We start from the raw sequence: 25647 nt of genomic DNA on the forward strand, positions 1-25647 counted from the left end.
AAATAACTTGGTAGAGTTGTTGAAGTTTGATTTGAAATCCGAGAGTTTATGTGGTAAGTAATGCTTGACGAGTCAATGATGACGGTTTGAGTTGTTTGATCACATGTTTGAACTTACTTTGAAATGCACCTTGACTTGAAGTTCTAGGTTGATAAGTGATGGTTCATGAGAGTGGGAAATCTTGAGTGGAATTGTTGGGGGTTTAGATCTTGTCATTCATGTCTCTACGTGATTCACTCTTATGAAAACTTTTGGAATAACTTTTGTGAGCTGAGCTTTAAAGTTTTGTGTTTATTGTGATCTTGCTCGAGGACGAGCAAGCAAATAAGTTTGGGGGTATTTGATGTGAATCAAATTGTACATTTTTATTCCCCTAACTTTACATGATTTATATAATTTGATGCTTGCAAAAGTATGTTTTGTGGTGTAGGAAGAGGAATAAATGGTGAAACAAAGAATGAAGCTCGGATTGTGAAAAAGCTGTCCAGAAAGCTCTCAAAATCAGCCACCCGGCCGGGTGTATTTTATTCCTAATAATTCACCCGGCCGGGTATGATGTGCAGAATACGAAACTTCCAGCATGTCCTCAAAATTGTCCACCCGGCCGGGTGAATGTTATGTGTATTGCAGTTTCGTGAGAAGAAAAGGGGGAGAAGTGACGGTTTGGCAGAGGGGACGTGGGAGAGAAAAGGCTGGGGGAGTTTTGGGCAGAGAAAAGAAAAAGTTAAAAAAAGGGGGCTGAAGTGACGTCTTGGAGGGGGGACGAATTGAGGGGAAAAAAATAGAGAAGAAAGGAGAGGAAGAGAGGAGGAAGAAGAGAAGGAAGAAATTCCGACCAACATTCCAACGATCCATCTCCATATCTCCATTTCACTCAACAAGAGCAAGCTTCCTACGGTTTTAATTGTTATTATTACCATGTGCTTAGGCTAAGCTCTTCATGTTGCTCCAAGTTATGATTTAGACTTGTATGAACATATCTGCACCTTTGAATTCACGTTTTGACATCGTTGATGTGTTTAATGTTAGATTCTATCACTTTAGAGGCCTCTATCGTTATAGATTTTTTTAATCCTTGTTTATCGTCTCTTTAACATGAACTTGGATGGACTAATCAATTGATGTGTTGTTGAATTTGAATTGTTCAGAGGATAATTTGACAATGGATTAGGTAAGTTCTTATAGTAGATGATATTTTATTCCCGCGCTTTCGCAGGAATTTAATATCGTTGAAAGTTAATTCATGGAACAAGTGTTCAGCTGACTGTGAATTATTCGTCGCAAACATGTTCAGTGCACGCGATTAGGTTGATTAATTAATCCCAAATGTGTGCTTCCGATATAGGTGTAGAATGATTCAAGTCTAATGAGCAACTTGGAGTGACATGTTTCTCCCATCTGATTTGTCTTTTCTTAGTTAACTTGCAGCTTAATTTTATCATTAGCTTATAGATATCAAAACCTTCAAAACAAAGCCCTTTTTAATTTGTCTTTTGTTTGTTTTCGAATTAAATAATCTACGCCTCCCTGTGGTTCGACACTCGACGTACTACTATCGACTCTGTACTCTTGCAGATGGATTGTAATATTAGAGCTATTTTATTAAACTTGTGTGTTCTAAATCCATTAATATAAAAGCTCGAAAATTACACATCAGACACCTTATGTGGCGAGCATGGAAAATTCTACTAAGTCTACGAAGGGAATAACAACTGTGTCGACAGAGAAAAATCCCTTACCCCAGGAAAAGGATGTCCCCAAGAAAGAGTTGAAAACACTTCCACCCGGGCTCAAGTATGCGTATCTAGAGGAGAATAAAAATTTTCCGGTGATTATTAACAGCAGCTTGACCGAGGGACAGGAAGAGGAATTGTTGAAGGTAATTCGAAGGAACAAGAAGGCTATTGGGTGGACACTATCTGACTTGGTAGAAATCAGTCCAGATCTGTGCATGCATCATATTAGGCTAGAAGAAGGAGCAAAAGCCTGTAGGGACCCGCAACGCAAGTTGAATCCGAACATGAGGGAAGGGGTGCTGAAGGAAGTATTAAAGCTACTATCCCTAGGAATCATTTATTCCATACCAGACAGTGAATGGGTTAGTCCAGTACATATGGTACCAAAGAAGTCGGGAATACAGGTGGTCAAGAACGATAAGAATGAGTTGGTCCCCACTCGACTTGTTACTGGGTGGAGGATGTGTATTGACTACCGGAAGCTGAACGAGGCTACTAAGAAGGATCACTTCCCGTTACCTTTCATTGACCAGATGTTGGAGAGGTTGGCAGGCAAGCAATATTTCTGTTTCCTGGACGGATATAGTGGGTATTTTCAAATCTACGTGGATCCCGAGGACCAGGAGAAGACAACTTTCACGTGTCCCTTTGGAACGTATACTTACAGAAGAATGCCGTTTGGTCTGTGCAATGCGCCAGGCACTTTTCAGCGGTGTATGATGAGTATCTTCTCGGACCTCCTAGAGGATTGCATCGAGATTTTTATGGATGACTTCACTGTGTACGGGAATTCATTTGACTCATGTTTGGCAAGTTTGGATATAGTGCTGAGGAGGTGCTAGGAAAAGCATTTGGTTTTGAATTTCGAGAAATGCCACTTTATGGTCCCTGAGGGAATTGTCCTAGGGCATGTGGTATCAGAAAGAGGAATACAGGTAGATCGAGCAAAGGTTGATGTGATCTCAAAACTGCCTTACCCGACGAATAAGAAAGAAGTGAGAGGATTCCTAGGGCACGCAGGATTCTATAGGAGGTTTATAAAGGATTTCGCAAGGATTGCTCAACCACTCACTCACTTGTTGCATAACGATGTTGATTTTGTATTCGATGAGGAGTGCAAGAAAGTTTTTCAGTTGTTGAAGGATCAATTAGTTTCTGCTCCCATTATCAGAGCATCAGATTGGAGTTTGCCATTTGAAATAATGTGCGACGCAAGTGACTACGCAGTGGGAGCAGTGCTAGGTCAAAGAGTGGATGGGAAAAGCTACGTGATTTTCTATGCTTCGAAAACGCTCAATCAAGCCCAGAAGAACTACGACACCACTAAAAAGGAGATGTTGGTGGTAGTGTACTCATTTGAGAAGTTTCGCCCGTACTTGCTGGGGTCGAAAGTGATCGTTTTCCCAGACCACGCAGCTATTAAGTACCTGCTAGCAAAGAAGGAGTCTAAACCGAGGTTAATCCGTTGGGTGTTACTTTTACAATAATTTGATTGGGAGGTTAAAGACAAGAAAGGGACTCAGAACAAGGTGGCTGACCACCTGAGTTGTATTTTTCAAGGTGAGACCGACGAAGCTATACCTGATGCGTTTCCAGAAGAGCATCTGTACTATGTAGGGAAATTTCCTAGACCTATTAGTTGGGAAAAGATCACGGTGTTAACAGGTCTAGGAGATTCTGAGAAGGGAAAATGTCATCTAAACGATGAGCCATGGTTCGCAGACCTGACAAATTACTTGGTCACTGGAGAGGTGCCCAGTTCGCAGGAAATTTCCCGGGCCCAGAAGATGAAGCTCAAGAGCGAAACCAAGTATTATTTCTGGGACGACCCGTATTTGTGGAGAATGGGAGCTGGCCAGGTAATCCGGAGGTGTATCCCAGAGTGAGAACAGAGGGATGTGCTGAATCATTGCCATGCCCTAGCTTGTGGAGGTCATTTTGGACCTAGGAAAACTGCAAGAAAAGTGTTAGATAGTGGTTTTTACTGGCCTACATTGCATAAGATGCTTTCGAGTTTTGTCAGAACTGTGAGAGGTGCCAACAGACAGGGGGAATATCCAGGAGAGACGAAATGCCGCAAGTCCCAGTGTTTGTCTATGAGATCTTCGATGTCTGGGGGATGGACTTCATGGGTCCATTTCCATCTTCATACGGGAATACATACATACTTGTGGCAGTTGATTATGTTTCAAAATGGATATAGGCCAAAGCGACCACATCTTGTGAAGCTAAAGAGGTAGCGAAATTTCTTAGAGCTAACATCTTTAACAGGTACGGAGTGCCCAGAGCGATAATATCTGATAATGGGACGCATTTCCTTAACCGGACTATTGAAGCTCTAATGAGAAAATACGGAGTTCACCACCGCCTTTCCACACCGTACCATCCTCAATCAAATGGGCAAGCGGAGGTCTCCAACAGGGAGATAAAGGCGATACTGGAGAAGACGGTTAATCCGTCTAGGAAGGACTGGAGAAAGAGGCTTGGAGATGCACTATGGGCTTACAGGACAGCATACAAGACGCCTATTGGGATGTTACCTTACAGGCTTATGTTTGGCAAAATGTGCCACTTGCCCGTGGGAGTAGAACACCAAGCATATTTGGCGGTCAAGGAGATCAACATGAGACCCCAATCCTGCGAAGAAGAGAGAAATTGCAGCTACAGGAGTTGGAGGAGCTAAGGCTGGAGTCATATGAATCGGCAATGTGGTATAAAGAAAAGACGAGACTCTGGCATGATAAGAATCTCCGGACCAAGGAACTGCAAGTTGGGCAGAAAGTTCTCCTGTTCCAATCCCGGCTCAAGTTAATGCCTGGTAAGCTGAAGTCCAAATGGATTGGACCATACACTATTGAGTCTTCGTGCAAATGGAGCAGTAGAGATCCAGGGAAGTGCTTCAAACTCTACTCCTTTTCTTGTCAATGGTCATAGGGTGAATGTATTTAGGGATAACTCGGAGATGTGTGTAGTGGACGAAGTGCTGCTACGCGCACTCCCTGATATCGCCTAACCGGTCTGGGAAGGAAGTGTTCTCAGAGAATTCCTGGGTCAGGTGACTAAGAAGGTTTTATATATACCTTGACCTAGGGAATCTTGAGGGCACTTGGAAATAAAATTTGTAAATATTTAATCACTTTCTTTAAATCAAGGAAACCCAAACAAATCAGAAAAAAATAATCTTCCAAAAATATTTTTTCGAAATGCCAGACTCCTTAGGGGAATTTTTATACTGTCATATCCTTGACCTGGGAGTCTGGCGTTTCATTTTTAGTTTGACGTTTTTCTAAGTATGATATTGCAGAGATATTCACATGGGGCAGGGAGTTGAGGAGTAAAATTTTGGAGGGAGTTAGCACCGGTTCAAATTTCACAAGGTAACTTTATGGGTAGGCGTACGGTTGCTAGCGTCACACCTGCAACTGCCTGCAAACCGTCCTCTCCCATACCCACAGGCTATAACCGTGCTTTAGCTTTTATTTCCCACATCATATTCACTCTCTCTACAAAAATTCCCCAAATTTCTCTCTCAAATCATATTTTTCTCTAACCCTAATCGGAGAAATTTTCTTAAAATTCTATAGAATCTGCCATGGACAACACAAAGGACACAGGAAGCACCTCTGGAACCGCCGAATCTAACACGGCGGCGTTCATGGCCGACCTATTACAGAAGCTTGGGGGGCCAAAGGAGGCGATGAAGGCGTTCGCCATGTTCACCACTATGATGGGGACGACTACCACTGCACCACCGCCACAAGTTACAGAGACGGAGAGACCCCAACCGGAGGCCATACATTCGAAGGCCGAACCAGCCACCAGCGTAGCAAAAACAACCGCCGCGGACAAACCTGAAGAGGAGACAGATCTGGCAGCGGGTTTGGAACTCTTGGCTGTAAGCGAACTGAGGTTAGACTCTGTTGTTGAGGGGGAAACCTCTATTTTGGCTGATAAATTAGTTGGTGTGTCTGTGGGGGAAACCCCGGTGGATGTTATTTCTGGGGTTATTGCTAGTATTTCTGAGGGGGAAACCCCTGTTACTGAGGAGTAAGGAGAGGGGACAGCCCCTGGTGTTTGTGAGAATGTTGTGGGAGGAGAAAGCCTAGAAGAATTTGGGGGCGATGAGGCCCAAGTTTCTGAGAAGAATGTTGGTGAGGGGAAGACCCCTGAAAGAGCTGTGGGTACTGAAGCCAACAATGAAGGAGATTTGGCTGGGGTGGAAACCCCTGTTTATATCACAGGGGCAACCCCTTTGATGTCTGAGAAGGGAGAAGCCCTCGTTACTGAAAATGTACAAGAGCCTGTTGGTGACAGGGTAAAGTTAATCGTGGATTTGACAGATGTCCCAGAGGGGACAATTTCACCGGTAATGCAAGGGATGCCCGTAGACGAGCCCGCCGGAGCTTGTTAGATGAAGTTGACGATACGGGAAGGGAAGCGCTGGGTCAAGAGGCCGCAGCGGAAGAAAAAGACAACTCTCCCAGACCCGGTGGTGGGGAGGGTGACGAAGAAGGACGCCGCCAGGCGGCCGAGAGAAAGAGGAAGGGAAAACAGGTTGTTTCTTCCTCGACCAAGAAAGCAAAAGGGAAGTCCGTTGAACCCTCTCTTCCTCCACCTGCTAAGGTACCATACGCTGCTGGGTCCAGAGACTCCGAAGATGAACAAGAAGAGGAGCTCAATTTTGAGCCTACAGAAATTTGGATTACCAAGGAATTACTGGACGCGGTGAGAAAGTTCACTGACCCAAAACGTGCAGCGACGTACAAAGAGAAGAGTGCCGTGGGAAAGTATGCTAAGTTAGGGAAGATGTATGACCCAGAGGAGCTCAAGGAGATTGCGTCCAACGACGAATTTTGGGAATAAGTAGATGCAATCGGTTTTGACTGGCTGCTCAAGCACAGCACCTTTGAGGTTCCGATAGCTTTAGCACGGGAATTCTTTTCGACCTTCTAGTTTAAGTCCACCACTGACTTGGATGCTGACTCCATTAACTTCCGCCTCTTCAATGAAGAGCACGAGATGAGCATCAGAGAGTGGACTCTCCGGATGGGTTTGCTGACACGTACACAGGATGACGAAGGTTTGTGGAACGAGAGAATGGTAGGTCCACCTAAATTCACACCCGGTTTCAAGACGCAGAGTGCTTGAGAGTTTGTTACCCACCCAAGGGTGGGTCAGTTTAAGACCAGCTTTTCGAAAGCCCACCACATCGAGGATAGAATCCTGCGATTTGCCCAGACGTTCATTAGCTATAACCTGATGGGCACCGCCAACAACGCCTTGACAACCCCCGACCTTTATTTTACTTGGTGTATGGCCTAGGGGGTCCGTGTCCATCTAGGCTATTGGCTTGCCCAAGCTTGTCACCAAGTAACTGCCAACCCTTCCAGGCACCTATACACATGCCATCTCCTAGGTGCTTATCTGCAGCGCAACGTGATCATGAAGATCAACAAAGCTTGCCGAGATGTGGAAATGTGTCTACCCTTGGAGGTTTTCAATATGGATTACTTCTTCAACAAGGGGCTGCTAATCACGCATGGAAATGAGGTATGTTTTTACGATATTGGCAAGTCAGAGGCGCAGGTGAAATAGGAGCCGGATGTGGTGGACGTAAAAGCAAGTATGGAGGCAGGAGCCCAGATTGAAGTGAAAGAAATGAGGAAGGAGGTAGGATGGATGAGGTTAGAAATTAAAATGGTTAGAGAGGAAATTCTGGCCCTACGGGGCAAAGGAAGGGACAGCGTCGAGGTTGAGAGAGTACGGAAAGAGGTCGTAGGAGTGAGAACGGAGGTAGACGAGATGAGAATGGAAGTCGGGAAGGTCAGGGAGGAGGTCGTGGCCCTCAAGGGAAGTCTCACCGACCTTGTGGCAACGTCGTCCCGGCACACTGATAGGATGGCAGAAGCCGTCTCACTAATGATGATGATGACGAAGTGGTTTCGTGAGAGATTCCCTGACGCACCGAAGTCGCTTTCTGGACCTGGCAGCGTTTCCAAATCACCGGCTCCAGGAAGTATATCTGTTCAGAAACCCCTTCAGGTGTCGAAGCCCTTGACTATCCCATCCTCTACTAGACCGATGATCGTGAAGAAGACAGTCCCCGGACCGAGTGAGACAGAGAAGGAGACGCCAGAATCTCCGGCAATGAAGAAAGCTAAAGTGACCCAACCGTCCGCCCCGCTCAAGGCTGGCTCCCGCGGGGGCCAGACCCCGAATTGATTCCCCCAAACCAAGTAACTTTTTCTTTGTCTTTTCTTTTCTTTTTCGTTTTTTGTTTGTGTTTATGTGTGCCAGCATGCTTCGTTTTTGTTTATATGTGTTGTACCTTCCCACACTTAGTCCAATCTTTGGTCTAAGTGTGAGAAGGGGTTTTCTGTTTTTGCATGCCTTGGTTTTGTATGTTGCGCCTTCTCCCACTTAGCCCGATGTTCGGTCTAAGTGTGAGAAGTTTGTTTTGTCTGTGCGTTTTGTTTGTGTTTAATGTTTATGTCTGCTGTTCATACTTCCCTTTTCCCCCCTTCACAAGGATAGCTTGGGGCAAGCTTGAGTGAAGTGGGAGGGGGTGGGAGTAAGTACTGTGTCTGTTTTTGTGTCTTAGAGTCTTTAGGTATAGCTTAGGTGTAATGGTTGTTTTTGTGTTTGTATGTTGCATGAGCTAGTGGAGATAATAAGGCAAAATTCCCTTAGCTAGAGCGATTGAAGAAAGGATACACGTCAACTTTGATGCCTTTTTCCTTAATAAACTAAAAGCGGTCTGAATGAAGTAAGGACGATAGAAAATGCCCTAGATAACTTATCTGTGCAGCCCTACTATAAAAGCGAGTTATAAGCCTAAACACTTTGAGCTAACTGGACTGCCACTTGATGCTTAGGGAGTAGAGTCTAAAGGAGAAAAAATGGGTTATGGAGGAATAAGCTGGACGAAGTCCAGAACTGGTGGTATAAGCTGGACGAAGTCCAAGAAAAGGAGGTATAAGCTGGACGAAGTCCAGGGGAGGAATAAAATAACAAATAAGAGGTATAAGCTGGATGAAGTCCAGGGAGAAAATAGAAAAAAGAGGGAAAAAGAAGATTAATTACCTAAGGGCAGGAAGTAAAAATTACCTGACATAGGAATGAAAAAATATATAGAAAAAAAGGGAGACGATAGAAAGGGGAAACTCTCATAACCCGACGCATCAGTGGTGTAACTTTAACTTTGGAGCGTTTCGATCCTAACATCCCTGGTGAGGCATGAGTGATCGAGCGAACCTAACCGCTGGGAAATCAATAAGCTATCTTGACGAACTGACAGTCCGTTTAGGTAGAAGAAGGAAGGGGGAGGAATTGAAGACTGCAGACGATCGGAGAGAACTTAAGCTTGTGGGGACAGTCGCCTAAAAGTTGAAGCTAGTGCATGCTTATCTGTTGCGTTTTGTTGCTCTTTGTGTGATGTTTTCTTTCATGAGTCTGTAGTTGTCTAGGTCTAAAAGTCTGTTTTTGTGTTAGTGTTTTGTTTGTAGAGTCGTTCTTGGGAACCGTGCATTGAAATTCGCCTTATTCCTTTTTCTTGTCTTTCATGCTTGAGGACAAGCATGGTTTAAGTGTGAGCAGTTTGATAAGGCTAATTTCATGCATAGGTCTAGGGGATAAATTCGTGAATTTGCTGGGTTTAACACATGTTTTAAGCCAGGTGTATAGAAGAAATTCGCCAAGTCCAGGAAAAGAAGGAGGCAATCACACGCCCGAGGAAACTGGCGAATAAGTGAACATTGTGAAAGAAATTGCAAGACGGAGTAAATCTCAGAACTGAAGGGTAGAATGGAGATTTCTACGAAGGTTCTAGAAGATTATGTCCGTGTCTATAAAAGGAAGGTTGCATGCATTCTGGAGGGATCTTCTCGGTGGAGGCCTCACTAACAGTCTGCAGCTAGTTCACTTTTCTGTACACTTGGGTTCTTAAATGGAAATTCTTGGTTTCAGCTTTAGCTTTCATACATTCGTTGTTGGGTTGTAACACCGTCCTGTTGAGGGCGAAGAAACAAGCTCCACTTTACTGCTTTCGTATTCCATATTTCACCGAGCTTCGCTGTTCGAAGCTCGGCCTTCCGATTTAGCCGAATATTTCTGTGTTTAATGCAAGTTTCATTTTCTATTATGACGTTGGTGTTGATTTCTGATTTGGTTGTCGAGATTTTCTGGAGTTTGCGTTAGTTTGCCTGTGTTGGATGTGTTTCGCAATTGTTTTCTGGACTTATGCAGGTTAATGGTTGAATCTGGGTGATCGGAGTTTGCTGGTGGTTGAATCGGAGACTTAAGTTTGATGTTGTTGCTAAGTTGTGTGCAATTGCTGGAAATTGGAGTTGATCGGAGTAGATCTGTTAGATCGGAAGTTATGGAGTGGAATCTAGTTGTTGTTGGTTTCGGATTGCTTGGATCCGGAGTGGATTAAGCGTTCGACGTGAGATCTGAGCAGAGTTGGTTTATTTTGATGCCTAGTCTTCGTGTTTTCATTTCGCTTCGTCTAGTATACGTAGATCTGAGTTATTTCCGGTTTGTCGTAAGTTTTCGACGACCAAACATTTACATTCTGTTCGAATCTGGGTATGTGCTCTGTTTACTTCATCTTCGTGTTTAAATCCGTTGAAGAAAAGTATGCCGTAGTTAGTTATTTTCTCAGTCAGTTATTTGCAGTTTTTCTGCCTACTTGCTATTTCTGGGTCATGGTCCCCACAGTTAGTTATTTCCTGTCTAGCTAAATTAGGTAGTCGTTTACACGGTCTAGGAAGTGAATTTAATATATCGAAGTCTTGATGATGTTTGGTCTCAGCATGTTTACAGCTTTCTAGGTCTAGTGTTTACATTTCCTATCTAGGTCTAGTAGTGGTTATACCTCAACCCTGTTTGCGTGGCAGCAGCCGCCTTTGTCAAGAGTCTCTAAATGCTTTCTTACGTATCCATCTTCGTGGGATCGACCCCTGCTTCTCTATACTAATCCATAGTATTCGGGTTGAGGGATCTTTGAAGGAGAGTTTGTGTGTACAACGACAGAGTATTCCTTGTTACATTGAGTTCCTAGACCAAGTGATCTAGTGGATTCATAGGACTTGGTGTCTCGACCTAGCATCGCATTTTCACAACAAACGAAAACACATAACAAACTCTGCGACTTCAGGTACATCATTTAGTATTAAGCATGTACCTTAAAGGCCAATTTTCGTACATTATTTATTGTTGAAAATCCAAAACACGTAAAAAAGTGAAATTCAATGTATATAGTGGTATTATACCGTAGCCTCATGCATTGCTAAACCCTAGGGGAATAATTCAAACTCCCTACCCTTAGTGATTGTTTCGTTTGCGAGTGGGTAACACATCCTAACCCCACGGATTGCTAAACCCAAAGAGTATGAATTTAACTCTCGCCAAACATTATACTCCCTCCGTCCCGCACTACTCGCACCTTTCTTTTTGGGCACGAAGATTAAGGAATGAGTGATAGATAAAGTCAACAATTACGGCGGTAGGTATAAATTGTTACTAAAAATGGAAAGAGTGCAAATAACTTGGGACGCCCAAAAAGGAAATAAGTGCAAGTAGTGCGGGACGGAGGGAGTATAATGTAACAAATATGACAACGAATGAAAGCAAAATCTAACAAAATTGTATACATAATGTCACAAATGAATAATGTAACGTACACATTCACCTAAATAATGTAAAATTCAAAAGATTACATTATCGAACAACATATTCCTACAACACATAATGTACAACACTTACGATTATAATGTAACAAACAACATGGTAACACATCATACTTTATCCAATTTTTTTTTCTCAAATACAGATTCATGGACAAAACCGAACGAATTCCCAATTATCAAAAATCGACAACATCTCGATTTTGGCGCCAAAACAAAGGGTGGACATAAGAGCATCCACAATAGTGTACTAGCGCACGCCCTAGCCCGCTAGCTGGCGGATAGTGCGTGCGCTAGTCCACTATTGCAATCGGCGAACGAGACGGATGAGCAGGCGACGGACGAAAGACGTTAACCGTTCGCTAGTCCACTATTATGTGGACGAGCGATCGGCTAGCTGATTTTTAAAAAATACCCAAGAATTAAGACTTGAATGAAAAATACTAGTACTTATTATATTCAATGGTGAAATATCTAATTAAAAAAAAGGAAAAACTGTTTCTTCACTCTTTCGACTTCAGGACTGTCGCAAATTCAGTCGGTGAAGTAAAGAAGAAAAGAGAAAAGAAATAGTAAAAGGAAAAAGAGATCTGCGACACCCGATTTGCGGAATCCAATTCATTAGGTGAAAGAGGAATGATAACGGATAGCAAAGGCGCAGCAACGGAGGCGCAGCAGTATGTGTGGGGCGGCGCGATACCGCTTCAGATTCATCTCCACGAATCCGAAGTCACTACGCTTCCTCCCCCTCCCCCTGCTTTGGTAATCCTCTTCGTTGATTTTCATCATATTTGACTTTTATGTAACAACTCTGAGATTTATGTTGTCCTTTTACGTATCCTTGGCGTGGGTTTGGGGTTTTTCTGTGTTGGCGCGTGTTTTTTTTTCCAATCTAGGGTTTTCACTTGTTTGATTAATTGTGTTTTAGTAGGTACTGCTGCTTCTGTATGTGATGTATTTGTGAATGGACGATTGTTGAATTTTGACATTCTTTTTATATTGGATTATAGATATTGGCCCCCCGTGTGGGCTATTTGCCGCTGTTAGTGCCACAGATCAAGCCATTCTTTAGCAGTTCTCTACCTCCTGGTGTTGACACTGTGTGGTTTGAGTATAAAGGCTTGCCGCTGAAGTGGTATGTTATAGGCGGTTTGACTTGATCTATTATATGCAAATGCTAGATTTTGTACACCATGTCAGTATAGAGTTAAAGTATTCAAATATATATGACGGAATGTATTAAATTGAAATGCCGATGAAACTTTTTGTATGATTAATACAAACTTCAAACATTTTGTAGTAGTACAAAATAAAGGTGAAACATTTTACGTATGAATTATGTAATTACCCCCAATAATATTACTAGTTCAGTACTAAACTTCTGCTTATAGTTTTTCTGGATAGTAATGTTTTGCTACAGTCGATGGTATATTATTATGTGCTTGATCACACATTTCATGCACATGTTAGAGGGGAATTTACTAAACTTGGAAAAGTCTCAAACTTTTTTAGTAGATGCAGCAGTTGGCAATGCTGAATGCTAAAAAACTGGCTAAATTAATGTCCAGTTATTGATTGCATTAACTAGGTGTAGTTCTTTAGTTTTTTGCTTTTCTTTTTCTATTTTGATAACTCCCATTTAATCACATTGTGTGGTAAAAATGTGAATTCCGTCCTACATAACACACTCACATGAGAAAAAAATTGGATCTTACTATGTAGTAATTTGATAATTTTTCTTCTGATTTTATTTGTCTTGATTATGTTTGCATCAATGGCAGGTATATTCCTACTGGGACGCTTTTTGATCTTCTCTGCTCAGAACCAGAGAGACCTTGGAACTTGACTGTATGATCTCTCTTTAGCTTACTCTGGACTCTTACTATGACTTGTAAAACCAGTACCGGTAAATTAGTCATATCATACATGGCATGAGATTTTATGTCGGACTGGTAGATTGAGGCAAAGCTGTATTTTTTCAAAAATCTTATGTTTATGCCCGCTGCTTTCCTAATTATAAAATGCAATTGTTGAAAGTAATTTATATGATGTGGACTGCTTAATTGTTCTATTCGATAAACTCAGTGTCTTGCTAAATTATCCAGTACTATTTCTCAAATGTGTTCAAAACATAATTTCATACAGTCTCAAAAGTTCTCTTCACAAAAGGTAGTCATTTATATAATCTTTTGAAGGTCAGTAATTATATACATGCTGAAAGAATGGTATTGTCATGTTTTTGAACTAGAATAAGCAAATATATATTGTTTGCTGGATAAAGAAATGGAAAAATAAACATGTTTTGTAATATAGTTAATGTCTCTGTGCCTTTTCGCCATGACTCTTATAAATTGGTGTAATATTTATATCTTATAGAACACAAAACCAACATATTGCAATTTCAGAATCATTTTTTGCATCCCTGCATTTTATATCAATAGAAATAATCTGAGTCCCAGACCTGAATTCTGAGACCTCAAAACAATATATGTATTCTATTTGTCTTTATATGCTTTTGTCACCTTTACTGAGTATACTATCAAAGCTTCTTGCAGATACATTTTAGAGGGTATCCAGCAAATCTGTTGATCCCTTGCGAAGGAGAAGACAGTGTAAAGTGGAGCTTTATTAATGCCCTGAAAGAGGTTAGGTATAAATTCCTATACACTTGTGTAACCTTGGTCTTGATTCTTGACTATAGAATTCATTTTCTTATATAGATGGTTTCCTTTCTTGGTTTGAAATCATGAAGAAGAAATTGGATATTTTTATTAAATTAAGCTGCTATCACTTTTCTGGGGATATCTTATCCCTTTATAACTATATATCATTTTTCTAATAAAATTCCTTTTATCTTTAATAAATAAAAGTCTCTGATGCTTTCCTCTTTTGGCCACGAGTTGTTTTGGGGTTCGGGATTAAGGTCCAACTTCATGAGTGTAAGAATGGGCAGACATACTGCTTTGGTTGCTTTCCCATCTCCTAATCTATACTACTTTCTCGTTGTCTAAATGTCTAGGTTTTGAGCTTCATTCTTTTTTCCCTTCATTAAATATTCCTGTGTTACCTACTATCTTTTTTATTGTGGAACTTTCAAAGTGAGAATGTTGAATATCTGTCTTGAATGGCTTATGTGAACTACAGGCAGCGTATATAATCAATGGAAACTGCAAGAATATTATGAATATGTCTCAGTCTGATCAAACAGAACTTTGGCGGTCTGTCTTGAATGGTATGCTACTATTTCTTAAGTGATTTGATTGATACTTGTTTCCCTATATCTTTGGATTCTTCTCATTGATGTTTTGAATTCTTACTACATTTTTGTTGGATATTGAATTTATAACCTAACAAGTATCATAACTAAAAAGAACCTGTTTATTCCTGCTAATTTACGTGAGTGTAATCAGATTGAAGGTCAGTCAAGAAAGCAGTTCTGTATTTGATGTCCTTACTGATAAAATGAAAAGAAATGACTATATGAATTCAAGGGATCTAGATGAGATGGAAAATGTTATTATCTTCGGCTTTGCTTGGGTTGGGAAGAAGTGTATGGCTTCATAAATAATGAGATAGCAATCTATTGGTATATTTAGCAACTGATGTTTTATTTTAACCAATGGTCCTTAGTGTTTTGACCCTTAACAGAGTGTTAGGAAATGTGGGCTGCCTAGGTAGTGTTGCTCCTTTGAACTATGGTTTTCCCACCAAAAGTTAAGGGCAACCTGATATATTGTAAATATTAGTAACATTGTCTTTTTGCTAAACATTCACCTGCTTCTCGTCATCTTTTAGAAATTAGAACCTTACATTTTGCACGATATTGTGGTACATTCACCTGTTTCTTGACTTAAATATGGATTTGTTACTCCCTTTTATCAGTCTTAACACAGGCAGAGTCCTGGCGTACTTATAATGCATAGTATCGCCCTTGTTCATTTTCAGATCTATGGTGATTTGAGTAGTAGGTTTCTATCAGTTGAAAGTCTTTCCCTTGTTTCTATCTTGTGGGAATGTTGGTTTCTTCTAAAACTCTACTCTGAATCACAGTTCAAATATATGTATGATCCTAAACTTCATTAACTTTATGACAGGCCAGCTTGAAGCATACCTTCGGGTTTATTCTAAACTTAAACTCGATATTGTTGGAGATAACTTTTCCCTCAAATTGAACACTTCTCGCCAAACCAATTCTGAAAACGAAGCTACTGGAACAACCAAATCAGGCGAGATACAGAAATTTATGATGCTTGTAGCTTCAAGAGAATCAGAAGTTCAATCAGGATGTTCTATTTTGTGTTTGCATCTCGAAGGCATTAAAAAAGATATTTTCAATGCCCAACACTTAATCATTTACTTGCATACGACGTGATTTTGCATTTTAGTAAGTTTTCAGCTTAAAATGAGTGTATAGCTCCAAAAAGAATCCTATTTTTTAAAGCATCATATGGGGTTGGGCCATAAGAATTCAGTTGGACTGGGTTAGATTCAGGAAGGCAAGCTATAGATACAGGCACAATCAAGGTTGGCATGGTTGGCTGGTTCCTTTATGGGTTATGTGAAGTCAACAGAAGCAAAAAAGGGGGAAGGGTAGGTTTTATCCAGTGGGTGGGGCTAATGAAGCCTTTTCTTCTTGTAGAGTGAAAGTTCAATATACTTTTCTGCTGTTAAAATACACCATTGGATTAAAAGGAGAAGGAAAACACAATGGTGTGACTTGGTTGGCCATTTAGCTTTCATCAATGGATACAATTAACTAAGAATTGCTACAACTATTTTCTCCTCTGTTTGGTCTTGTGCTGAACAACATACAGAGTTGAAGAACATGTGATAAATTGAAAAGGAGAATTATCTCTCGCAATTGATTGATGATATCCCAAAACTAAAATACAGATGTATAACTTGTGATCTTGCAATTATACCAAACAATCAGGTTTTATTGTTAAGTTATTTATATTGGTAGTTGGTATTATCGTTATCTGTTTGTGAACCTACACTTGGCCACTTTTTATTCTTGTCTGTATTGAACTTGGCCACTTTCATCAGGTAAAATTCCTGTTCGATTGTATGTGCGTACTATCGACGAAGATGTTGATGAATTAGAAGATGCCCCTATTGTTGATAGCTGGGAAAATATTTATTACATAAATTGTCCTGTTGAGATTCACGGCGAAGGTAAAGTTGAAAGCATTTTCTTAAATTGTAACTGATGCTAATTGAGCTAGCATTGCTACTTGTGACTGTGTTAAATATAGCAGCGAATTAGCTTGTGCCCTTGGGAATAGATCAAACACATGTTGTGCTAAAGAATAATTTGGGAATTGAGGATACACTGCTTAACTTGCTTAACTCGTATAAAACTTATGTGTCACTGGCATCTACACTGCATCTATACTTCACTTCCTTGCGGCGAAAGTATCCATTTATATGTTTTGCTGATATGCTGTTACGGACTCAATTCCCACATCGGTCGTGAGAACAACTGATGTGGGGTATATAGACTAAATGAGCTCTCTCTCCTAACAGGCTAGTCTTTTGGGATGAGTTCTCCCGTTTGGTCTGTATCAATTGGTGCTCTCATTGAGAGCCCAAACGGCTCGGAGTGGTGGCTGGGCAACGAACTCGCCGTGACCAACGAGTGCGTTTGGGACCGCTCGGAGTGGTGACCCACGGAGTGGTGGCCGGGCAAAGAACCAGCCGTGACCAACGTGGCCGTGACCAACGAGAACGTTGGCCCTTATAGGAGGGTCGAATGTTACGGACTCAATTCCCACATCGGTCGTGAGAACAACTGATGTGGGGTATATAGACTAAATGGGCTCTCTCTCCTAACAGGCTAGTCTTTTGGGATGAGTTCTCCCCGTTTGGTCTGTATCATATGCATAGAGAAATATCTAAACTCTAGGCCACGCAAATAACGAGTGGAAGACTCAGTGCTTGGTTTCATTTGGCTATCTTCAGTGTGTAGTTTATTTAATACTATAAGACTATTCTTGACGAAGTTTTGTACATTGGCTTGCATGAGTTATTAACATTTCAAGTCTTGATTCCTCAGGGAAGGCCTTCAGTTTGAATGATGCCATAAAAGCTCTATTGCCCATGCTGTTTACAGAGGAAGCCTCGGTAGATGTAGACTCACAGGCACCGGAATCTGAAAGTGGAGAAGTATCAGATGGAGGCAGCTCAAGAGGCTCCCAGAAAAATGAGGAATCATTAAGTGCGCACACAGGTATATTTAAAGATGGTGCAGAAATCAAGCTAGTCCGCATTCAGGGGATCGAGCCGAGGCTGGATATACCGTTTGGGTGGGTGGCGAAAAACTTGATGAACCCAGAGCAATACCTCCATATCTGTATCTATGTCAAAGCTGTCCAACCATAGTCCCCATTCACAATTTGTTAAACTAAATTCATATCACTGCATCACATCCTAGTCAATTCTTTTAACCTGCGATGAAGCTTATTTTCAAATATGTAAATGTGAATGAATTTCTAGGTTGATCTCCTTCTCCGTTGATATAGTTGAATTCAAGTTTTTTAATACTGATGTACAAATGTCTCTATCTTTACAGCTGGAAATTTATAATCTGTTAGAAGAGCATCCCCATCGCTGCTCGATGGGGCGGACCGCGTCCGTGCCGACGGCGCGACACACCCGTGTCCGCTGTTGTGCTTGCGCCGACGGCACGGCGCTGCTCTCGATATATCGAGCACGTCTGTGCCGTTGAGCAGGGCGACGTGGCCGTTGGCTTTTTCTATTTTTTTAAAATGCGAATTTAATTTAAAAATCGTTTTAAAATTAAAAAAAAATTCCCACTTCCCAATAAATTATATCCGTTTCAATTTGGCCGATAGGTCTCGGATGACTCCCGAGCAACTTGATTTACATTTGGCAATGATACGGGGTCTCGATAGGGCCAGAGGACTAGTCTTCCACGGAGCTATTTTTAATTATGTAATTTTTAATTTGTAGGATTTTAATTATGTAATTTTTATTTTTTAGGATTATAAGTATGTAATTTTTAATTTTTAGGACTTTAATTATGTAATTTTAAATTTTTTTGTAATTTGTAATAGTATTCCGGGTATTTTTAATGCATTTTAATATTGTGGAAATGTTTTTATTTAAATTAAATAATAGAATGGTGGGACCTTTGAGCATGTCCTTGCGGAAGAGCATATATGTGGGTGTCGTGTTCTTGGGAAGAGCATGGAGTAATAAATGAATAAAAGTGGGTTCAGGCTCACTTCTTGATCTTGCCAAATAGTATGGATGGGGAGATGCTCTAACTGTTGTAGGTCCCAATCATTTCCTTGAGTGGACACGCTGAGTGTATCAAATATAGAAAAATATATTCTCATAATTATTATTTTGAAATATTGATAATTGTCTCTGTTATACACAAACTATTTAAAAATTAAAACTGAAATAATTGAACTGCGGCAACTGCCTACAAACTCGACACCATTTAATAAATGTCAATTGAAAAAAGTTTAGTCTTATAAATTGCATGCTGGAGATGGAGGATAATAAGAACACATTAGAAATCAAGCAACGGAAATTGACATTCTTAAAATATTAAAAAAAGTCAATTCTTGATAATTCCTTTGAATTAAATTATTTTTTCACATACCTTATAATTAAATTCCTAACTGAAAATTTTCATATGAAGATATTTGCATAAAAATGTAGTCTGCGTAAGTATTTTTTGTCAATGATCAGTACAAGGAAGTAACGTCAATGTTATGATGACGTAAATCAGTAGATGTACTGTTATGAATGAAGTAATTAATTCAATCTTATAATAAAGAAATGTGTTTTCCGATTTTGTAATTGTATCGGTGACTGATGGATCCGCGAATTTCTGATGTTAGTAAATGCTGGTAGAGAAAGAAGACTACGACACAAAGAATTTACGTGGTTCGATTTACTGAAGTAAATCTACGTCCACGGGAAGAAGGGAGGGCAAGATTGTATTGCTTGATCTGGGATTACAGCTTACAACACAGACTTGCTATATGATATCGTATCTCTAGAGAGCTTAACCTTTTTCTATCTGATCTAAGTTCTATTTATACATTGAACTAAGATCGTGGCTTGCATCACCACTAAGTCGTGGATGTCGTGTAGGTCATGGCCTAAGATCGTGGATGTAGTGTAGGTCATGGCCTACGATCGTGGCCTGAGTTGACACCACGTGGTAGTGGGTGTGTTGGAAGTTGTGGAAATCCAGTATGGGTCCAATAACTCCTTGTTCGGTCGAATGCCGAGACCAAACTGCTTTGGTTGCCGATCTGAGAGTAGAGCTTGATGCCGACCTGATAGCAGAGCTTGATTGGTTGGCTTTTACCGAGCAGTAGGCTGAGGCCGAACTCTAGCTTGATGCCGACCTGAGAGCAGAGCTTGATTGGTTGGCTTTTACCGAGCTGTAGGCTGAGGCCGAACTCCTTGGTAATGCCGAACTCATACTCTTCCTTGGGCTTTGGGCTGATGGGCCGTCATTGCTGTTGGGCTTGTTTGGTACGCACCCCATCACTACCCCCCCGAAGGGCGAAGTGATTCACTTCGGCAAAGTGAGTCACTTCGGCATTCTGGATAAAGGCAAGGGGGAGGCTGATGTCAGGGGACGTGCCTTGCATTAAATGCGACAGTAAAATCCGGCCGTTGAATCCTGAAAAGGTGGGATTCGAAACGGTGCGACGATTTTGAAATCTTCGCCGAATCTGATAAATACCTCCTTTCTTCATCATTGAAGCACTTTTGCGACTGCTTCTTCTGCACTCTCTCTTTTTTGCGAAAATTCTCTCTCCGCTTTCAAGAATTTCTTCAGACTTTCTTCACCTTCAAAAAGTAAGAAAAATGTCTTCTTCTTCTTCTTCGGAGTCGGGTAGCGTTAGGAGAGGCGGTAAGGGGTCTTCTGGCCGGAAAGAGTCCGGGGAGAAGACCGTAGAGTATTTCCATAGTATTTTGAGTAAGGATACTGTGATATCCCTACCCGAAAAATACTTTTTTCCTGGGGGGAAGGCGGTGGTACCTGACGGTGATCATAGGGCTGACTCCCCGCCGGAGGGTTACGCCACCGTGTACGAGGCCTGCTTAGAATGCGGGCTTCGTTTCCCCCTCCCTTCTGCCTTTATAGATTTACTAGATTTTTTTCAGCTTCCTTTAGGCCAGGTGACTCCGAACTCTTGGAGGCACTTGTCGGCCTTCGCTGCCGAACTCCGTAGGTTAGGAAGGGATTTGTCTTTGAAGGCGATCCTTAAATTCTTTCAATTTAAGAGGAAGGGGTCTTGGTTTTACTTGATCCCTGTACAGCCCTTTAGGGCCTTTTGTAAAACGAAGTGGCCGAAGTGGCAAAACCGCTTCTTCTACTATGATAGGACCGCGGCTCCTAGTTTTCCCTGGAGAGGGCCGAAGTCCGTTATCCGTCATCCTCGGCCTGAACCGTTGGACGAGCTCGATGGCGAGCTCAACAAGATTCCCATAGTTAGGAAACAATACACGGAGTCTGAGCTCGTCAAGGGCGACGTCGTGTTCGACATCTCGTCTTCGGACGAAGAGGCCGAGGGTGAGGATTTCTCTTTATCTTTATGCTCTACTGCTTTAACGAAGAAAACTAACCTTGCTTTCTTGCTTTTTGGCAGTGTACATGCTGAATAAGGCTATCCGAAAGTCCTCCGAGCTTGTGGAGCCGGAGAGGCAGAGAGCACCTCGCTCGGCGTCTGAAGCCGAGAAGAATCCGAAGAGGCAAAAAACCTCTTCTTCGGATCCGAAAGTGCCGGAGTCGTGTTCGGCTAAAGGGAAGGGGAAATTTCATGAGTCCCCAAGAGTGCCGGGGGAAGACCTGGTCATCTCCGAGGTGGTTGCAGACATCCCGGAACACGTCCCTGAGCCCTTTCAATGGCCGACGAATTTTGTGGAGGTAAGCTTTCTGACTTGGCTTCTTTTCCACATTTTTTGATGGCCATTCTGTTGAGTTTTTTCCTTGTTCATCTTCAGAGAGCTAAGCTCGTCTCCGTGGAGCTCTCCAAAGCATCCCACGACTACGAGGAGATGCAGAAGGAGTTGCATCTTGCTCGTAGTGTGGCCGAACAGGCTGAGGCCAAATTTGAGATGGCCCGAGCTGCTAGGATCTCGGCTCAGGATGAAGCCCGGTCAGCCAAAAACCAGCTCATCATCCTGCAAGAGCAGACGAAGCACCGGGAAGCTCAGAAGGAGGCTGCCGCCGTGGCTGCCCAGGGGGAGGCTCTCCGTGTTTACACGGAGAAACTCTTTTTGAGCAGCCAGTTCTCGGCCATTGTCGGTAGTCTGGTAAGGCTAATTACCGATAAGGGCGAGCAAGGGGCCGACGTCGTGCTGCCTCTGTACAGCCGAGAGATAGCAGCTCGGCTTCAGAATCTGCCGCTCCTTGAGGAGCTCGCTTCATCCTCGGTCCTGCTTTCTGCAGACCGAGTCCGGAGTTGTCGAGCTGATCGGGACGAGAACCTGGAGGCTATCTTTGCCTCCGTGGGACCCGTTTCACCCGCTTCGACTTACAACGGAGAGGGTGAGGCCGAGTCGCTGGAGCTGGAGGCCGAAGTCGAGCGGGCCGGGCATCCGGAGAAGGAAGCCGATCAGGAGGCGGAGGCGAGCCCGGCAGGATGCGAGGCCGAGGCTGAGGTAGCTCAGGAGAAAGAAGCTGAACCAGACCAAGGAGCCGGAGACGAAGCTGGCGGAGTATGATTTCGTCTCCCTTCTCTTAGTCTAGTTTCTTCCTTGTAAAATGGCCTTGAAGCCCTCCTAGTGTAAAAATTTTCCTTGTGAGTGAAAAATTTTCTACACTTGTCTTCGTATAGCTTTTCGTACTCGCCTTTATTCTTGTTGTATTTTACTATCTGCTCGGTACAGCTGCCGAACTAATATAGCTGCTTTGTACTCAAGGAGATGGAGATACTTCACTGGAAACGGCTGTACTCTTCGGCTTTAGACGAAGCTGAGAAAAGAGCTATAGCCGATCAGACGAAGAATGACGAGCTTCTGGCTCGTTTAGTGAAGCTGGAGGCCGATAATAAGGACTTAGAGTCCGATAAGAAGGATCTGGAGGCCGAGCTGAATACGACTATTGCTGAGAGGACTGCGTACGAGGATTACATCCGTGTGCGCGGGGGAGTGACCATATCAGATGTTCAGAGTCGAGTTGACGAACTGTGGGAGGAATATCATGTACTCCGGAGGAACAATGCGCTGGAGAGCTCGGCTTGCCAACAAGTTGTGAAATCCTTACGGCGCTGGGCTTCTCGGTACGACATCATTCTTTCCCGGCGTCCCGCAATCGAGAGATTCCTTAGGCATTTCCCGCCAACAGATGCTCGCACTCCAGATCAAGCCTCTGGTTCCCTTGTTCAAAATCCTACTCCAAGTCAACAACGAACTCCGGAACAGCCGGAAACGTCAAGACGAGAACGGGCTCAGGAGCAACCGGAATCGTCAAGACAGGGACGGACTGAAATTCGCCGAGGAGTTGTGACTATGAGCGAGCAAGATCAGCAGATGCTTATTGCAGAGACTCTTCATCGCCGAGGGGTTAGAGCTTCTGGGGCTCGCGGAAGAGGTGTTGGGTCGAGGATAGCATCTCGTCGACCTGCTTATTCTTCATCTGCTCGGAACAACCGAACTCGGCTTCCAGAGGATTTTGCAGATAGGTGGCTTAACTTCAGCAACCCTGGACAGTAGAATAGTCCTTTGTAATAGCGTAACGCCATTTTGTAGGGTAGCTGAGTTGTATGCCGAACAAGATTTGAAAAATGAAATTTTGTTTTCGCTTCTAATACTGTATTTACAGCTTAGCGAAAAAATTTCATCGTACTCGTCCTCGGTCTTATGAAGTAAACTTCTTTGACCGGACTTGGTCCTTGGTCTGATGAAATAAACATCTTTGACCGGACTCGTCTTTGGTCTGATGAAGTAAACATCTTTGACCGGACTCGTCTTTGGTCTGATGAAATAAACATCTTAGACCGGACTCGTCTTTGGTCTGATGAAATAAACATCTTTGACCGGACTCGTCTTTGGTCTGATGAAATAAACATCTTAGACCGGACTCGTCTTTGGTCTGATGAAATAAACATCTTTGACCGGACTCGTCTTTGGTCTGATGAAATAAACATCTTTGACCGGACTCGTCTTTGGCCTGATGAAATAAACATCTTAGACCGGACTCGTCTTTGGTCTGATGAAATAAACATCTTTGACCGGACTCGTCTTTGGTCTGATGAAATAAACATCTTTGACCGGACTTGGTTTGTGTTCTAATTTGGCGATTTTTGTCGCCGGGATCGAACTTTCCCTTGTCCTAATTCGGCGAGTTTTATCGCGTGGATCGGACTTTCCCAGTTAACCGAAGTGGTCTTATGCAGTAAACCTCTTTGACTAGACATGGTCGTCCCCGGTCTTATGAGGTAAACTTCTTTGACCGAACTTGGTCGTCCTAATTCGGCGAGGTTTATCGCGTGGATCGGACTTTCCCTTATTGCAGTTCGTTTCAGACGAAGTGCTTGTTAAGCTGAATTGCGGTCTTGTATCCTCCTTGGAAGCTTGGACTCACAATCGTTGGCTTATTGCAGTTCGTTTCAGACGGACTGCTTGTTAAGCTGAATTGTGGTCTTATATCCTCCTTAGAAGCTTGGACTCACAATAGTCTTTAATAATCGATCTAAAAAGGGGATCAGTCTTTAAAGAACGATATACCTTGGTGCCATTTGTAAGAGACGACAAGCACATAGAGACAAAACACATAGAGAAAAAATGAAAAAGACGAAGGAAAAAAACTTTAAACCTTTTTTTTTTTTTTTTTTTTTTAAAAAAACGACAAGTAAAAGGTACAAGTAAGAAACAAACAAATAAAAACATATACCCCTATGACCGAACTAGACACGAGACGGACTGACCGGACTTTTGTCTCTTACAAGTGGAACTTCTTGAGGTTGGAGACGTGCCATGTTCGGGGTACTTGTTCTCCTGACATGTGAGTCAATTTATAAGACCCTTTGCCGAGGACTTCTGACACCCGATATGGACCCTCCCATGTGGGTTCGAGTTTGCCCAGCTTTTCTGCTCGGCTTACTTCGTTGTTTCTCAAGACGAGATCTCCCACTTGAAATTGAAGCTTTTTCACCCTTTGGTTATAATACCGGGCTACTTGCTCCTTATACTTGGCTGCTTTTATGCACGCCAATTCTCTTCTTTCTTCGGCGAGATCTAGTTCTGCTCTCAGTCCGTCGTCATTCATTTCTGAGGAGAAATTTAGAGTTCGGGGACTGGGTACGCCGATCTCCACCGGAATTACGGCTTCAGTGCCGTACACCAGACTATACGGAGTTTCACCGTTGGAGGTTTTGGGTGTAGTTCGGTAGGACCATAGGACTTGAGGGAGATTTTCTACCCATTGTCCTTTGGCTTGTTCTAACCGAGCTTTTAACCCTTTCACCAGAATCCGGTTCGTTACTTCCGTTTGTCCGTTTGCTTGGGGATGGGAGACCGAAGTGAACCGCTGTTGAATGTTCAGCTCTTGGCACCAATTCTTGAACGTCTTGTCGGTGAACTGAGTCTCATTATCCGAGATGAGGATGTGGGGTATGCCAAATCGGCACACTATGTTCTTCCAGACGAAGTCCAATGCCTTTGAGCTCGTTATCGTAGCTAATGGTTCAGCCTCCACCCACTTCGTGAAGTAGTCCACGGCAACGATAAGGAATTTCATTTGCCGAGGAGCTTGAGGAAGTGGTCCCACTATGTCTATGCCCCATTGCATGAAAGGCCAAGGGCTTTGCATAGTGTATAGATCGGTCTGCGGCATCCTTGGGACATTTGCATGAATTTGGCACTTCGTACACTTCTTGACGAGCTGCACTGCCTCTTGTACCATGGTTGGCCAATAATATCCCCATCTCAGAACTTTTTTAGCTAAAGCTCTGGCTCCGATGTGGCTACCGCACGATCCTTCATGAACTTCTCTGAGGATGTAGTCCGTCTCTTCTGGTCCTACGCACCGCAATAACGGCTGGAGGTAAGACTTTCTAAAGAGGACTCCTTCATGAAGTTCGTACCGAAGTGCTCGGCACGTGATCTTCCGAGCTTCTCTCTTATCCTCGGGCAATTGTCCTTGATCCAGATACTGCAAGATCGGCGTCATCCAGTTCGGCGAGCTGGATACTGAATGTACCTCGGCTTCATCAATGCTTCGATGC

General features: G+C 42.7%; 1 protein-coding gene across 2 annotated transcripts; it reads left to right on the forward strand.

Moving 5' to 3' along the window:
• The first annotated feature begins 11891 nt into the window (after nucleotides 1-11891).
• On the forward strand, nucleotides 11892-17962 carry LOC121783406 (autophagy protein 5-like). 2 transcript variants are annotated; one of them, XM_042181465.1, is made up of 8 exons: nucleotides 11893-12184; nucleotides 12433-12557; nucleotides 13204-13270; nucleotides 13978-14067; nucleotides 14567-14654; nucleotides 15517-15648; nucleotides 16469-16597; nucleotides 17478-17962. In XM_042181465.1, the coding sequence occupies exons 1-8, from the start codon at nucleotides 12059-12061 to the stop codon at nucleotides 17801-17803; spliced, it is 1083 nt and encodes a 360-aa protein (XP_042037399.1). In that variant the 5' UTR covers nucleotides 11893-12058; the 3' UTR covers nucleotides 17804-17962. The 2 variants fall into 2 exon arrangements, with proteins under 2 accessions (XP_042037400.1, XP_042037399.1); XM_042181466.1 differs by lacking the exon at nucleotides 15517-15648 and having other exon boundaries at nucleotides 11892-12184.
• The last annotated feature ends 7685 nt before the right edge of the window (nucleotides 17963-25647 follow it).

Source organism: Salvia splendens, chromosome 21 (genome assembly GCF_004379255.2).
Source record: "Salvia splendens isolate huo1 chromosome 21, SspV2, whole genome shotgun sequence".
Taxonomy (NCBI): domain Eukaryota; kingdom Viridiplantae; phylum Streptophyta; class Magnoliopsida; order Lamiales; family Lamiaceae; genus Salvia; species Salvia splendens.

Excerpts from the sequence above, each read along its gene's own strand:
- LOC121783406 (XM_042181465.1), top strand. The coding sequence starts at position 12,059 with ATGATAACGGATAGCAAAGGCGCAGCAACGGAGGCGCAGCAGTATGTG. Across the intron at positions 14,068-14,566 it reads TTATTAATGCCCTGAAAGAG|GCAGCGTATATAATCAATGG; the intron begins GTTAGGTATAAA and ends TGTGAACTACAG. Across the intron at positions 14,655-15,516 it reads TTGGCGGTCTGTCTTGAATG|GCCAGCTTGAAGCATACCTT; the intron begins GTATGCTACTAT and ends ACTTTATGACAG.